The sequence below is a fragment of the Petaurus breviceps genome, unplaced genomic scaffold (genome assembly GCF_028583685.1).
Source record: "Petaurus breviceps papuanus isolate PSGF00001 unplaced genomic scaffold, PetGlider_PUasm1.0 37, whole genome shotgun sequence".
Classification (NCBI taxonomy): domain Eukaryota; kingdom Metazoa; phylum Chordata; class Mammalia; order Diprotodontia; family Petauridae; genus Petaurus; species Petaurus breviceps.
The window spans coordinates 42,104,116-42,120,510 of NW_027186296.1; the positions used below are offsets into that span (position 1 = coordinate 42,104,116).

Genomic DNA, 16,395 nt, shown 5'->3' on the forward strand with positions numbered 1-16,395 from the left:
TTTATCACTGGCTATAGCTTTACTGTATGGCATTATGAATAAGGAAGAAATACCTACCTGTGTAGTGTTCATTGCCTTGAGCAGCACAAGTCAGCAGCTGGGCCATTGAGGACCCGACAGCTTTGGAGGTACTTCCTAGGTCCTGGGCACACTTTTCGAGCTAAAACAATAGATATGTGGGAATATCATTTTGAGGAAATGAAACCAACCTCCACTAGGTTCACAGTATTTATTAAAAAAAAAATTGGTCAATGTCTTAATGATTTTTACCTAGAAACAACAAGGTATAGAGTGTAGTGCGTTGGACTTGAAATCAGAGATTGAAGTCTTAGTGCTTATTAGCTGTGAGGCCACAGGTTAGTCATTCTGCTCTAAGGCAATGATGCCTCATTTATAAAATAGGGCTAATAAAACTTTATTAAATCTCTGTCAAAAGGTGGTTGTGATGAAAGGGTTTTATAGATCAGAAAGGGTCATATAAATTTGTTAGCATTGATGATAATAATGACTCTTTTGAAAACTATTTTGGAATATTCATGGCAAATTCTTAGAGTGAATCAATGACCCCTACCAGCTAAGTGGGCAGACGGGCAGTTCCTCTACCTTATTTGAATGATCTTTGAAAATGGTTAACACTTTATCACTCTATTTCAAACTGTACAGGTTAAAACATGAAAGAAATTTTGGGGATGGTCAATAAAATGATGGGAGTGGGATTCTTCTAAAAAATTTCTCAGTAGAATGTAAGCTCTCTTGAGGGCAAGAGCTATTTTATTATTATTTGTCAGTAGTATCTAACATATTGTCGTGCTATATTAAGTAGGTGCTTCATAAATGTTGATCTCCCATTTAAGGTACAACCTCTTGCTTTGATTGTGATAAATGGACAAAGCAGAATAAACATAACCAAGATAAATTATCCCATTAGCAAATTGACTAGGTTAGGGTCATTATTTGGATACAAAACTTAAAAGCATTATAGGGTGTGTCAATGTTTATTACAGCCCTTAAATACAAGGTTGGTTTTCATGATTTTTTTCTTCCTTTTTTAATACAGTTGCTACATCCTAGTTACTAGCAGGAAAGTACAATGGATTTGGAATTAGAGGATTGGAGTTTAAATCCTTGCTCTATCACTTGATGCCCGACTGACCTTGGGGACATCACCTCACTGGGATACATCTTCATCTGCAAAGAGGTGGGGGGAGTTAGAATGCATTTTAGTCTACATCTATGGTTAGGGAAAGACAGAGCTAGGAACTGGATCTGTGATTTGATACAAAGAGCTCCTATTTTAGAAAACACCATTTCCCAAGGCAGGTCAGTATTGTCTCTATAATTTATCTTAAAGAGCTGCCCAGAATACTGAAGGTCATGTATGTAGCTTGACTAAGGTCACATAGCCAATACATGTCAGAAGTGGGCCTCAGACTGAGGTCTTTCTTGGATTTAAGACAGTCTCTCTTTTCACTATGATACAATGGCTCTCCTAAATTTATAATCCTAGGAATATGGATGCAAAGGCAGCATTTCCAGGTTTGTGGTCTGTCTAGGAGAATCTGGACAAAAATTAATTTTAGCAGCAACAGCAGAAATAAACACTTCCATTTTGGAAATGCTTGCCAGTAATTCATATACTTCCATATAAAAATATAAAGTTGCAATTGAGATACATCTACAATGTAAAAGGTTTACTGCATTCAAAAAATGTCAGTGAAAACTGAGATGGAATGTGCCTAAGGGCATTCAACTGCTTTCAGACTATTTTGAGCAAGTCAACTTCATTTATAGGAATACACAATGGGATATCCCAGGCTTGGAAATACCCACTTATCTATTCACCCAGCAGCAGCAGAAGAAAAGAATGCTGTTTACATGCTTTACATTATCAGTATATGTTAATGGAGAAAGGCAGCCTGACACAATATATATGGACTGGTAAATTTTTACAAGAATTAAACCCTGACATTAAATCACCTTGTAATATCATGAATTCATTTATATGATGGGTCAGATCATATCCCTAGCAGAAATAATATCACATTGCATATAGATGGTGTATTCACTTGTCCTTCCTTCAGAAGCTTTTAAAATATGGTGAGATAGAGTAGTTATCATTATTTTAGAAATGAAGTGGTTATAGAAAGGATGTCACATGGCCAAGGTCATGTATCTAGTTAGTGGCAAAGCTGGGAGGAAAACTCAGGTCTTTTAGACAAGGATTATAGATTCAGAGCTGGAAGGGATCATGGAAGTCACTGAGTCCAACTCAGTGATGCTGACCACCGATGAGGAAATTGAGGCTCAAGAATTAAATCACTTGCCCAGGTTCACAAATGTAGTAAATGACAGAGACAGGATGTGAACTCAGGGCTTCCTGACACCAAGTCCACTGATTTTGGTCCAGCAGATTACTGATTATCTATTATTGTGATTATTGATAATCTATTATCCCTCTCTTCAGGATGCTGTCATTTTAAAGTCAACCAAACTTATTTCTCAAATGTAGCATGTTAATGCTTGCTATTTCTTTTTCTTTTTTGCTTTTTGGAGGGGGAAGGAAGGGCAATTGGGGTTAAGTGACTTGCCCAAGGTCACACAGCTAGTAAGTATTAAGTGTTTGAGGTCAAATTTGAACTCAGGTCCTCCTGACTCCAAGGCCGGTGCTCTATTCACTGCACCACCTAATGACCCCCATGCTATTTCTTAAAACACATTTTTACTAATATCTTTTGGTTTTACATCATCTTCTTTTACCCACCTATTTCTTTTCCCTCCCTTATAAGAGAACAATCCTTTATAAGAGTTCAGAAATGCTAATCAACATATTAAGAAAGCTGGATATTATATGCAATGCTCCACACATATAGCTCCTTGTAAAAAGAATTTTGAGGCAGGAAAGGTGAATGTTATTAATTGTATATTATTGTATTTATATCTCTTTCAAGAAAGAGAGATGGCCATTCTCTGCCACACCACGCTGCTAAGAAACATGCACAGAAATAGCCAGCTACTCTGGGAAGGAGGCCTCAGCACTGTTTTCTAGTTCTCTGTTATAGTGAGGTCAGTACAGGTAGGTATATCCCAAGTATTTTTGAAATAGGGTTCCTTTGACCAAGAGTGAATTTGAACTGAAAACATATACACCAATGGGTCTCTTCACAGCTATGATAAAAGCCCACATTATTTTCTCTTCAGATGCAACTTTAATCTTCTTCTCTAGGAGCAGAAAAAAAAAATCACTTCTGGTCATCCCCTTATCCCTTCTTACAGTTTCTCCAGGGAGTGGTTTTAGTTGACTCTCCACAGCTGCTATTTTGGCATCCTGTAGTTCATTTTTGAGAGTCTGTACGGTGTTCAAAGCAGAGTCGATTTCCATTGGGCCACAGGCTTCATGTGCCTAGCCAGAAAAGAATAAAGGAAAGCAGGAAACATTTACATACATGCAAGAAATCACTGAACCTTATGGAAAAAGAGTTTCTTGTGGCTATAGCCACATCCAAAGAAGGAAGACCCAGAAAAGAAAATTCTGGCCACCTTGGCACTGTCAAATGATTCAGAAATTATTAGCAGAAATGACATTAAAGAAGAGATGTGACCATTTGAACCCTGAGGGTCATGGGAACTTTCCATGTGACTTGCAGGTGAAATCTTCCATATGTGTTGTTCACCCCATTAGAAGGTGAGCTCCTTGAGAGCATGGGCTGCCTTTTCTATTTGTGTCTTCAGGGCTTAGCATAGTGTTTTGTGCATCGTAAGCACTTCATAAATGCTTCATTCATTCATTCATTCATTCATTCATTCATTCATTCATATATCCACCAACTGGATCTAAGAAAGATGGAATTTAATGCCAAATCATATGCCCTGGTGCAAGACTTTTAATCATTTACGTAAACAAGGATAGCAGAGGTAACACAGGAAGATAAAATGATTCAAAAGCTTTTCTACTAGTTTAACAAGTTGTCATGCAGCAAATATGAACAAACACATAGAAGAGAGGTTTACAAGTCACAGAGACCAACTAGCGCTACCTCAAAGGACACAAAACTATCTTCGAGGAATGCTAGCAGAGATCAGCATATATCCAACCTTAGAAAAATCTATACCAGTCAGAAGATCAGGAGCAACGCAAGAACAATGGCTCCCAGGTGAAGGTGACAAGCCAGTGACATAATGGGAAAAAACTAAATGAAAAGACAAACCTCAATCAAAGGAGGTTCCCAAAGAGTATTCAGAACATACCCTGAAATATCTGCTCCCACCCCTAAACTGTCCCAAGAAGCTCAACTGTTTTTTAGTGTTTTTTCAGTGCTAACAGACCTGAACTTTACTTACTTTTTGGGAGGCCGTTCTCAGTTCCGCCAGGCTGGTAGCGAGGTTCTTGGCACACTGGCTCAACTGCATAGCCGCAGCCTGGTCACTGACAGTAGGCACCGCGGCTTTGGCAGAGGCCACCATTTTGCTTCCCGGCTAGATATAAGCAGAAGCAATTGGAGAATCTATCATGTGGTCATGAGCTCTTCCCCATTCAGTGACCCCAAAGGTAATTTCTTCTTTGCTCCTCTAATTTGTTTATGTCGTGCCCTTTTATATCCAAGTCACATATCATTCGTACATGGTAGGAAGCACTGATCTAAACCTAATTTCTGACAGATTGTTTTCTAGTTGGGGAAATGGCTAAACAGTTCAGTCCCAGATCAGGGCTTTAATCTCTGATTCTGACTCAAACTGGCAGCATGACTGTAGACAAGTCACCTAAATTCTCAGTTCCTCCAGAAACTCTCTGAGACTATAAACTGCAGAATAGCTAGTAATCTGTATTAGTGAAGGGTATCTCTTTTACCAAGGAAATCACAGGTCTGGAACAGAAACCCCCCCCCAAAACATACAAAACAACCAAACAAAAAGCAAATGAGGGGGCTATTTTTTTTTCCCTTTGGTTCCAGACTTCACTGGACTTCCTAGGTCTCTCACTGATCTTGTCTAGTGGTTCTTCACATCACTCTTTAATGCCAATCCTCATGTATCACTACCAGGGCTATGATGTGAAATTCCAGATGTGGCATCCCCATGATTATTGAAGAACAACATAATGTACACACACAAGTGTGTGTGTGTGTGTGGGGGGGGTGTTTGTATGTACATACATAACCAGACTGATTCTAGGAGGAGGAATCTTTTGATCACCTTAGTGCACATGGAAGTTAATTCATACAGTTTGATATGTGATCTATTGCAACTGAAAAGGAAGGATTGTGAAATTAATCAAGGTCAGCATGTGACAGGTTCAAAAAGGTTGTGGTGTCTTGGGAAGGGAAGGGAATATGCATTTATATACTGCCTACTATGTTCCAGTCACTGTGCTAAGCATTTTACAAATATTTATCTGACCCTGCAACAATCCTGCAGGGTAGGTGATATTATCATTCCATTTTACAGATGAGGAAACTGAGACAAATCAAAGATAAATGACTTGCCCGAGATTAAAAAGGTACTAAGAGTTTGATACTGGATTTTAATTTGGGAATGAGAAAATCCTAATTTTTCTTAATCCTCATAAATTCTCTACAAAGAATTTGGGCAACAGAAGCAATACTCAGAATCCCTGAGTTCAGATCATTTAGGAACACAGGAAACTGGCAAAACTGTGGAAATGGCAAGGGAGAAAAATCTCCCCAACTCCCCAAATCCTGCCACCATGCAAACTGGGGTTAAGAAGTAATCCCAAGGGGCAACTAGGTGGTATGGTGAATAGAGCATGGGCCCTGGAGTCAGGAGGACTCATCCAGCCCCAGACACTTAACACTTACTAGCCGTGTGACCTTGGGCAAGTCACTTAACCCCAATTGCCCTGCCCTCCCCCCTCCAAAAAGAAAAAAAAAGAGAGAAGCAACATGGCATAATGGAGAGAGAGCAGGTCTCAGAGCCAGAAAAACCTGTGTTCAAGTGCCACCTCTGACACATACTGGTTATCTTACCCTGACCAGGCCACTTTCAGGAATGTAGGCTACTCTCTAAGACTATAAGATACAGAGAAAGTATTAACCTGCACTGACTGCTAGAAGGGATTCCTTCAACCACTGATTCACAGACTCAGTTCCTATCCTGATTCCTAATAATTAGATCTACATCTGTTGTGCAGACCTCTTAATAATGAATAACCATCTAATGTGTTTCCAAGAAAGAAAATGAGTTATGATAACCATTTCTTTGCATCCTATGTTTCCCAAAAAGGACTGGAGAAGTTGACAGAACCAGCATATCATTGAAGGAGATACAAAGACTTGAGTCTCATGCATAGTTTTTTGTTTTGTTTTGTTTTTTGCTTTTTGGAAGGCAACTGGGGTTAAGTGACTTGCCCAAGGTCACATGGCTAGCTTTTGTTTGAACTCAGATCCTCCTGACTCCAGGGCCAGTGCTCTATTCCCTGCACCACCTAGCCACCCCTCATGAATGGTTTTTGACTGACTACTTTAAGGGCCCCGAATCTATCTAACTCCCACTTCTAACTGAAAGCAATAATCAGTGCAAGTCTGTTCATCAAGATTTCCAATTTATCACATTTTCTCCCTCACTTCCTTTGCTTAAAGAGGAAAGAAGAAAAAGTAAGTCGTAGTTAAAGTCCTTGAAAAAAAAAAAAGATTATCATGTGTATCTGCCCCAAGGGATTTTGCTATATTTCAGCATCCTGCTCTGCCAAGCTCAATCTATCTCCTCTGAAACTGGAAAAATAATAGAGTCTTCGGAGTCTGACTCCACCACAAAACATTTGTTGAAGCTGCAGGAGGCATTGTGATTTCTCTCTTAAAGATCAAATGAAGAGGAAAAGGACCCATATGCACAAAAATATTTATAGAAGCTCTTTTTGTGGTGGTAAAGAATTAGAATCTGAGGGGAAGGGCAGGTGGAGTCCCCATCAGCTGGGGCTGGGTGGAACAATTATGATACATGAATGTGATGGGATACTACTGTCTTATAAGAAACGATGAAGGGGTGGGTTTCAGAGAAACCTGGTAAGACTTGTGAACTAATGAACTGATGCAAAGAGAAGTGAGCAGAACTAGGAGAACAATTTATATATAAGACAATCAACTCTGAAAGACTTAGGAACTCTGATCAACACAATGTCCAATAACAAATCCAAAGGATTAATGATGAAACATGCTACCTAGTTCCTGATAAGAGAAGTGACAGACTCAATGCAGTTTGAGAAATATTTCAGTATGTTCTATGAATCTATCTGAACAATTATATACAATAAATATATTTAGATGGATAGATACACATATGCATTTTATATAGTCAATAAGGAATTGGTCTTGCATGACTATACATGTTTATAATTAAAGCTTTGTTTTTCTTATTTTCTTATATTGAGGGCTGGGGAGGAGGAGAGGGAAGGAAGAGAGACAGATCTGAAAATAAAATGTTATTTAAAAATTTTCTCTCTTTAAGGACAATGGGAATACATGAGTGATGGGAGGCTCTGTGTGTCCTGGGATGGGTTGGTCATTATTACCTACCTGGAGGAAGTTCTGACTGGAAATGATGAGAGCTAGCTGAGCACTGAGATCTTCTGCTTGAGCCTGGCTTCCCCTTACCCCCTGGACCAGCTGAGGGATATGATCAGCCACTGCCTGTGGGAAGCAAGGAAAAATATAATTAAGCACCTCTAGGTAATCTGGGGAATGTAATTATGTTGAATTATCCAAAATGGGTAGGGAAATAACCTAGTATAGGGTTTTTCTTGCACGTGAAATTCATTTATATGATCTCCTTGGTAGGCAAAGACATGTCCTAGACCTTAGAAAGCATATTTGGCCTTAGAAGGCTTTACAAATACAGGGTTTTACTCTATAGTTAAGCTTCTCCCTGGCAGATGCTACTATAAGATGCTGCAAGATGATAGCTAGCTCAAAGAAACTGAACTTTCAACTTAAGAGAATGTATGTGACTGCAACTTTGAACAGATTACTTTCATATAATTTGGCCATTTCCAAACCATGGCATGGGCGCTCAAGCTTCATCACCCTCCCATCAGAACCTTGGACTCTACCCCCGGGATGCTGGATGTGGAAGCTTTCACCTTATCTTGTCCAGAACCAGACTCTACTCTCTATCTCCCCTTCATGTGTTGTGTTCTTCAATTAGAACTGCTGGCATTTCTTTCTCAAGCATTTAGTACAGTGCCTGGAATGTTGTAGGCACTTAATAAATGTTAGCAATCATTCATTCATGCATAGGATCCTGGACTTAAACCAAGACGGAAGCATAATTTATGGCTAAAATGAAATCAAGTGGACCCATCAATTAATCCAAAGCAAGAAAGGTAATTAATTTGGAGGGGGTCGGGGGGGTAGTGGATACTCTTGAAAGTTAGGACTACCTGATTCTCAGGCATAAGCATTCACCATGTAGCTCTGACCTGAGATGTCTATTCCATGAATTAGGCAGTTGAAACTGAAAGTTTCTCTTTTTCCTTGTCTTCACCGAATATATTTCATTTCCCCAAATATCAAAGACTTCCCAAAGGTGGCAAGAATCAGAATTCCATGTCTATAGACGTTTACTGTCCACACATTGCTTGGCATAATTACTTCAAAAGGACTTAACACCCCCACCTGGCTCTGCCCTAAGTAAGCAACGAGCCCTCCGAAGCTCATATCCTGCTCATCAATCTCATGACACTTTGCTCTTTAACCAGGTTCTCGCAAACTATAACTCAGTGGGTTTTGTTGTTAACCTCGACCTAGTAAATTATAAGCCTCACCTTTTTTTCTGGAAGCTTTTTGACTGGCTTTTTATTTGTGAGCTCCCTCCTTCCTTCCCTCTCTCCCTCCTTCCTTCCTTCCTTCCTTCCTTCTTTCCTTCCTCTTCCTCCCTTTCTTTCTTTCTCTTTTAATAAGGGAGCCTTTTCTTCTAGAAGTCTATTAACTTGATTTTCATGCACCTCCTGAGAAGTGGAAGTGCCCATTTCCATACCCCGTTGGGTTGCTTATTGCCTGATAGGGCCTGTAGCAACCAAACTCAGGAGGAGAACAGCAGCTCCAGCAATGGTACAAGCCCACACACAGCAGTGCTCTCCCATACAGCAGCAGCAGCTTCCACATAAAAGCAGTGTGAGAAGCCCGGGGCAGAAATTGCCTCTTCTTGCCTTTTCTTTGCAGGGCCTGCCTCGCATGTTTCTCAGAGCTTTTCTACTGACAAGCTCAGTGCTCTCTTGACTAACATGGGGGAATATGGAATTTGGGCCTTGGTTTCAGAGAGCCATACAATTTCAACCAATTCCTTTCAAAGATAAATTTATTTCTGAGATGGTAGTAGTCACCCCCACACCCTGGACTGAAATCATTTAACAGTTATAACTTGAAGAGAGGGGAGGAAAAGTGATTTCAAATTAAATTTTAAAACGTACCATGTTTCTTCCCTGATTAATTTTTTTTTTTTAAAGCAATCGGGGTTAAGTAACTTGCTCAGGGTTACACGGCCAGTTATTTCTGGGTGTGGTGCTAAGTATCTGAGCCCAGATTTGATCCCCAGGTCATCCCGGCACTGGGGCTGGCGCTCTTACTTGCTGAGCCATCTGGCCGCCCCTCCTGATTAATTTTTTAAAAGTGATTGTAAGAGGCTCTAATCAACCATGTTATAGATAGATATCTAAGAAATGGCCACACAATGCAATTTGACAGATCAAACCATTTTTGGTGCTTCTGAGAGACCCAAGCTGACTGTGGCCTATTTAGGTGAAGATGGAGTCTCATAAAAAAACAAGACAGAAAGGCTCCAATAGACAACTCCAAAGGAAAAGTGGAGTTTGAAGCCAAGTGGGAATGAATGACTTTAAGGTGTGGGCTCAGGCAGCCAATGGGACAGAGGGAAAGGTAGAAAATGAAAAACTATTATGATGTGTAAAGGATGAATGAGAAGTAGCCAGCTTTTCAGAAGAAAGGCCCTTTGGAAATTCAATGCTTTATTACTGTTTCATGGCATCCGAATGGCTTTGATTTTTGCATCTTTCAAAAAAGAGGAGAAAGTAAATCCAGGACACAGCAAAGAAAGAACTGGGGGGGGGGGGGGGGAGGGAGTTAAAAAAACAAAAAAAACCACAATAACCAAGTACTGACAAAAAACAGATTCAGGAACACCTGGAAAATGTGAGCCATTGTGAATTGGATTAGTGGTCCTGAAGGATATCCATTAACTAAATTAGCAAGGCACTTAGAGGGGTAACACTCTTAGTATCATCTACAATAGACATTGTACTCTGTCAGTCTGGATACTTACCTTGCAGCTCTGGACAAGTTGCTGGTGTGCCGCTGGGTTCTTGTTGGAAACAGCCGCGTTCTGGGATGCTGCGATTGTCTGAGTAGCAGCAGCTGCAGCCTGTTTTGCTGCAACCTTAAAAGGAGGAATCAAGATGGAGAGACTTTTTTTTTTAAGGTTTAGTCTTTGTTTCCTACATGGAAAGTAGCTCAGCCCCTGCTGTACGTGTAAGAATGAGAACATAAGTAGATACTGACTTTTAGTATCACTGATGATTTTTTTTTAAAAGCAAACTGATGATTTTTAACAGTGTCCCTGGAAACCATCAATTCCCTGGAAAAGTTATTAAGTTAGCCTGGTATCAGAAGTGCTATTTTTCTTTTGTCTTTCTTGTAAAGGGACAAGGAACAATCCCACCCCCTAATGGTATTGATAAGTAGCACCAAGGGGGAATTTCTTTAAAAATAATAACAAAAAAACCCCATAAGGTAGCACCTTCCATGCAGCTCTCTAGGTCAAATACAAATGTTTCACGTTTGTGAATAACACTTTCACCCTATGAAATGCTTTAACATAAAAGCAATGACACTACGGTATAATTCTGGCACAATCTCCCACCTCCTTTCATAAATAAAAAGGCTGAGTTCAACTTTCAAGCCTGTTACATGTTTACATACAGATTTAAATGAACTGATCTCAAAGCTACTAATTAAAGGACCAGGATGAAGACTACAACATATATGAGAGGTTGTTCTGTATAAGGACTTGACTTGTGCATGTGTGTATGTGTGCACATGGACAAACACACAATACACTTTTTCCCCATTCTATACTAATTTTGGCAGTCAGTATACTCCTGAATACATGATATAAAATTTGATAGACATCTAGATATATGGGAGGACCATACATTTTAACTCTGATGAGAATTCACTGACATTTCTTATTTTTAAAATATTCATCTTTCTCCTATAGATGCAATTTTCCTATTTCCTATGATCCAAGAATGAAGTATTCAAACATTCACTGGTAATTGATCAACTATTCCCTCTGCTCCAAGGTTTAAGAGGATAAGTATAACAATTAGCTACCAAAATTTATAACCTAAATAAGCAATTTCATGAAAAAAAAATCACAGAAATATAACTGCTTCTGATATTAAAGATCCTAGAGCTGTTTGAATATTTACTTTGGTCCAGATGATAACTTATGGTAATCCTAGTTTCAGAGTTCTCACATACCTGAAATCCCTTCTCCTTCCACAGAATCAATTTCTTAGATATGAATTCTCTGTAACAACTGTGCCAATGGTTAAATTTTTGACCGAGCTTTACTAATCAGAAAGATATACTACAAATTTGTTTATTTGTACAGTGCCTCTCTCACCTAAAAAGAAGATATCCCAAGAAGGAAAAAAAAAAAAAAGGCCCCTTTTCTGACCTCTAACCGGTTGACAATTTTTTTCTTAATAGCATTCTGAGCAGCTGCATTGGTTGCAACCCGGAGTCCTTCTGCAGCTTCCCTGAGTCTCTGTTGTTGATCTTCGTTTTCTGGGTTAGCAGCAGCACCCTGTAAGGGTAAAAATAAGGATTTCAAGAGGTCCAGGGAGTTCAATTATGCCCTCGATTGTTATTTCTTCTACTTCTGTCCTGAATATGGTTGACAGACAGGCAAAGGTAATTTTCCCAAAAGATACTTTTAAGATCAATAGGTTTTCTTTCTGCCATTGAAAATATCTGCACGGGATGTTTCAAACCTGCTTTGTGCTAAGCTCTGAAAGTTAAAGTGAGATCATTAAACCCTAAGACTTAAATCCTAAAATGTTTTAAAAGCTGCCATGTGGATGAAGTATTAAACATATTCTGCTAACCCCATAGGGCAAAACTATGTGAAAATTACAGGGAGGCAGACTTTGGCTCAATTAGATAATTTTTATAAAACAGACCTAACAAAAAGTGAGTATGGCTGCCTTGGGATGTGGTGATGAATTCTCCAGCCCTGGAGGTCTGCAAGTAAAGGAGGTATGCTAGATGATGGTCTCAATGTTTTAAGTAATGGTTGGACTTGGTCTTTATAGACCCTTTCAAAAGTATCATTTTATGATCCTTTTATTTTCTCTGATCTATGTAAGTTAACACGGGGCCAGAAATGTGATGCTTGAGAAAAATTTAGGACAATAAAAAAAATCGCTTAGATTAATTTTATTTTTTAATTGAAAATGTGATTTACAACCTTGATTGTACTAAACTGTGAATGATCCCTATGGGATGTTTCCTCCCTATGGCATTGTAAAGGGTCAAAATACATCTATGGGAAACTCTACTGGTGGGAGATAACATACAAAGCCTGAGGCTGTAAAGGAATTTTGCTAAAAAATAAGTTTTTTAGTAAAAACCCTATTTCTGGTCATAAGGATGAAAGGGCAGTTCCCCTTTAGTGCATTAGTAAAAGACACTCTATATGAATAGGAAACAAGGAATCATGTCCATATATTCCACCTCCACGTCATTTTTGTCCTCTAAGTTCCTGGCACTTTGGGGATGATATTTCATTGTGGTTCAAGGCTTGGGAGTCTGGGTAGGTTTTTACAAAGTGGAGAGGGTATGCGAAGTAAGGAGGAGGGAATAGAAATATAATTGCTAATAAATGGCAGAATTTTTTTAAAAATGTCTCAATATTTCTTTCTCATGGTTTTCCCCATTCGTTATAATTCTTCTATGCAACATGACTAATGTGAAAATGTGTTTAATAGGAAAGTATGTGCAGAGCCCATATCAGATTGCAAGGCATCTTGGGGAGGTAGGGGTGAGAGAGAAGGAGAAAATTTAAAACTTATGGAAGTGAATGCTGAAAACTAAAAATAAGTAATTCAATAAAAAATGAATGTCTCAATAGTTCAATTGTGGTTGTGTTCTCTTCTCCCCACCTTCCAAACTATAGCACACACGACTGAGTCATTCTCCCACCCCCAATCCCACCCCCTCCTCCCATGGCCTTTATATTGATAAAAATCAAAGAAAGTACATGGTGACATTTATAAGGCCATGACTTGTATAAGTGTGACATCTCTATCCTCAATTGGAACTCCATGAGATGAAAGGCTCCATCCTTATCTAAACTTTGTATCTTCCCTAATGCCTGGAATAGTGTTCACCACAGGGCAGGCATTTAACACACTTGCTGAAATTGAATTATTTTCTATGGGACAAACAGCAAGTACATAAATGGTAAAGCCTGTTTTTGCTTTTCTCTGGGCATCTCCAGCACTTGGCTCCATGCATGTCACATACTAAGTACCGTTTGATACCTGCTTATTGATTGACTGGGACGGTGAAATAATGTTATTATAGAGAACCCTTCATTGTTCACTTATTGTTTTCATCTCATCGTATAGTACATGGTGTAAATGAAAGATTCCTGGACTGGAAAGTCAGTAAACTCAGGATTCTAATCGCAGGGTTAACACTCTGGCTATGTGAATGAGAAAGGACTTTTTTCTTGATCTGTTAAATATTCACAGATCAAAATGTTAAGAGCTGGAAGGAAGCCTGGTGACCATCTAGTTCAACCCTTTTATTTTAGACATGGGGAAAGTGAGGCCCAGAAAAGGGTCTGGAACAAAGCAGAGGAAGGGTATCTAATAAGGGAGATTAAGATGTTTGGGACACCCATTTTTTTGCAGGTTTTCCTTTCCTCTTCTCTTCCTACTATCTTTACAGTGTCTGTCCATCACCTTGGCTTGCCAGCCAAAATTCCTAATAAGTTTTTATACCTTAAAACTGTTCAATGATTTTTGGGACACATTATAAATGAAGCAGGATCTTTTTCAATAAGGTGTAGTACATGAACTATGCCTGATGGGGGTGGGCCAGCTGGAAGCTGGTTATTTTGTCCTCTTTGCTAAGAGAGAGGGGTACACCAGCTCTGCTCAGATGTTTCTTCTGACTCTCACAAGCTCAATATCTTCTTCAACCTGGCCTTTTGCTCCATCTGCCAAGAGGTATTGGCAGATAAGCTATGGTTTTCAACAATACTAAAACAATCACAACTGTATGTTGCAAAGCTACAATGACCAAGCCTGGATACAAAGAGGTGATAGGAGAAAGCATCTCCTCAGCTACTTTGCTGAGAAGCTAGGAAGGGAAGTGGATAGAGTTCCAGGCCTGAAGGCAGGAAGACTCATCTTCATGAGTTCATATCTGGCCTCAGACACTTACTAGCTGTGTGACCATGGCCAAGTCACTTAACCCTGTTGGCCTCAGTTTCCTCATCTGTAAAATGAGCTGGAGAAGGAAATGACAAGGATCTCTGCCAAGAAAACCTCAAATGGGGTCACAGAGAGTTGGACATGACTGAAATGACTCATTAATAGCAACAATGCTATGCAGAGGTGGAGGTCTGGGAGTATGGAACATGGCATACATACAATGTGAGAATTTAGGAATTTAGTTTTGTTGAACTGCTTTTTCTCCCTCTGTTATAAGGTTTCATTGGCTTTCTATGAGGGAGAGGGCATGAAAATATATTGTGAAATGTAGATGAGGCAAAAATAATAATTTCCTTTAAAAATAAAAATTTATCTAAAAAGAAAATTATCTTCTTTTAGATTTAGTAAAAAGCACAGATGAAAAAGAAACACAAATGTGTGGGAAAATCTCTTTGCTTGAAATTAGACGAATACGGGGGGAGCTAGGTGGTCCAGTGGATAGAGCACCTGCCCTGGAGTCAGGAGGACCTGAGTTCAAATTCGGCCTCAGGTACTCAGTAACTGTGTGACCCTGGGCAAGCCACTTAATCCCAATTGCCTCAAAAAAAAAAAAAAAAAAAGGAAAAAAAGAAATAAGATGATTACTAATATATTAATAAATCTGGGATTAAGACCTGCTTCTGACACATACTAACCCCAGGCCTCTCAGGGTACCATGCAACTCTCTAAGACTATAAGACACAGGTGACCTGCCCTGGTGGTGCAAATATGCCAAACTGATGAAATCATAGTTAGGGATTAAACCTAAAAATAATAAATATGTTGCAGCAAGAAGAACATTGCATCTGTATTCAAAGGAATTGGGTTCGAATCCTGAATGTGCTAACTTGTATAAACTTGATTAGGGAGATTAGATCTTTCTGGGCCTCATTATACTCTTCTATAAAAAGGAAAAGTTGTGTTAGAACATCCCCATGGACCCTTTCAGCAGTAGATGGCATTACCTCATAGGCAGATTAGTAGAACAGCATGTAAGGAGAAACAAAATTCCTCAGTGAAATAGCTCACATGATTCACTTTTCAGCACATCAATCCATGTTAATTACCTTTGCAGCTTCGACCATGCGGGCGGTGGAGTCCGCCAGGAGTTTTGCAGCTGCCAGAAGTTTTTTGGAATTCTCCATGTCGATTTCAGCCTCAGCATCTGACCTCATGGCATTGACAAGGTCTGAGGTAGCTTGTGCTAGGACTCTGGCCTGCCGTACCATTTCACCTAGGGGAAGAGACATATGAGAGTAAATGCTATTCAAACCTCTGCTCTCCTAGACATTTTAAAGGAGTCTGTTCACTCTTAATGAGGATACAAAAATGGAGAAGTTAAGCCCTGTGTAAAAATATTCAATCCCTAGACCAGACTCTTGGAATAGCAACTGCAAACTCAACACCTCATGAGAAAGACAAAGAAAAGAAATGTCTTCTGTGGAAAACCAAGCCTGCATGTCCTAAATAACTAGAATTTAATTATTTTCTGCATAGAATTAACATGAATAGAGAAACAAACTGGACTGAATTTTTTTTTTTGTGCTTTTTGGAGGGCAACTGGAGTTAAGTAACTTGCCCAAGGTTACACAGCTGTTTTTTTTTTTGTGTGTGGGTGTTAAGTGTCTGAGGCCGGAACCAAACTCTGGTCCTCCTGACTCCAGGGCTGATGCTCTACTCACTGTGCCACCTAGCCGCCCCTGGACTGAATTCTTATAGGAAAAAAAAGGGGCAACGTCTCCTTTAACAAAGCCTAGAAGGAGGCTGAGGTTGTGCAAGCTTTCATTTTTAAAAACACAAATACACATATCTACTAAATGTGTAAAAAGATTCCTTTTGCTTTAAATTATTCATGGAAGATACAGAAAATATTTTTCCAAAAA

General features: G+C 39.3%; 1 protein-coding gene across 1 annotated transcript in view; it reads right to left on the reverse strand.

Annotated features, from left to right (window-relative positions):
- The window catches only part of TLN2 (talin 2), a 569,404-nt gene that overhangs the window by 167,927 nt on the left and 385,082 nt on the right, over positions 1-16,395 (reverse strand). Inside the window, exons 25-31 of the mRNA XM_069098382.1 lie at positions 15,580-15,746; positions 11,707-11,835; positions 10,288-10,401; positions 7,527-7,640; positions 4,339-4,473; positions 3,272-3,400; positions 58-160 (exon numbers count right to left, since the gene is read on the reverse strand). Coding sequence (XP_068954483.1) covers positions 58-160; positions 3,272-3,400; positions 4,339-4,473; positions 7,527-7,640; positions 10,288-10,401; positions 11,707-11,835; positions 15,580-15,746 — 891 coding nt within the window. The remainder of the gene's footprint in view (positions 1-57; positions 161-3,271; positions 3,401-4,338; positions 4,474-7,526; positions 7,641-10,287; positions 10,402-11,706; positions 11,836-15,579; positions 15,747-16,395) is intronic.